The sequence below is a fragment of the Arachis duranensis genome, chromosome 1 (genome assembly GCF_000817695.3).
Source record: "Arachis duranensis cultivar V14167 chromosome 1, aradu.V14167.gnm2.J7QH, whole genome shotgun sequence".
NCBI classification, from domain to species: domain Eukaryota; kingdom Viridiplantae; phylum Streptophyta; class Magnoliopsida; order Fabales; family Fabaceae; genus Arachis; species Arachis duranensis.
Window position 1 is genome coordinate 104,758,220 of NC_029772.3, and position 781 is coordinate 104,759,000.

The window sequence follows — 781 nt, forward strand, 5'->3', positions numbered from 1 at the left end:
TGATAAAGGAATAAGGAAAATAATTACTCATCATCCTTTATTAAAGATGCATGAAGTCCGAAATACGAAGACGATAAACAAAGGCAAAATACCTAAAATGAAATTGAACCATATCACATTCACACACCAGCGGTTTATAAGTCGACCACTTACCAAGTTACCAGTAAATTCCAACTAAAGTATCAAACAAATTATAGCATTCCTATTAAGTACATTGTGTATTTATGTTTGGTATTCATTCTGAAATAACATTCATGTCTGCAATGTACCCTGCTCCACTTGTGAAATCTAAAAAAATATGGCCGTGCCAACTAGAATTTTTCAAAGAAAAAATGATACTGTTCCAATTTCCCAGGCATTCAAAAGGTCTAGCATTTGGGAATATGATACAAATGGAAGTTGACAGTAACAAAAACCAAAATTTGGTTGAACTTGGGTGAAGTAAGGAATATGAGTATCAAATGTAATAGAGAGTAAAAAATGTGGATTGTGCAGTTTTACAGTTAAGAGGAAGTATGCACAACACAGCGAAGAGTGAAGATCTCTGAGAAATCAGTTTCCTGATCCGGCAGCGGCAGGCCCTCCCTGTTTGGAGTACTTACTTCTGCTGCGTAAGTAGGTGTCCACTCCAGGTTGCGGAAGCATCTCATCCGGCAATGGAAGAATACTATGCACACATTTGCGGAAGCGAAAATCTTCCTCAGATCCATCCTCCCTGATGAGGACGAAGCACCTGCCCATCCACGTGGGGTGCATGCGCACTTGGAAGGACCGGACTCCC

At 39.8% G+C, this 781-nt stretch overlaps 1 protein-coding gene across 1 annotated transcript in view; it reads right to left on the reverse strand.

The window, feature by feature from the left end:
• Nucleotides 1–503: 503 nt before the first annotated feature.
• The window catches only part of LOC107470717 (uncharacterized), a 972-nt gene continuing 694 nt past the window's right edge, over nt 504–781 (reverse strand). The window contains exon 3 of the mRNA XM_016090127.3: nt 504–776. Coding sequence (XP_015945613.1) covers nt 504–776 — 273 coding nt within the window. The remainder of the gene's footprint in view (nt 777–781) is intronic.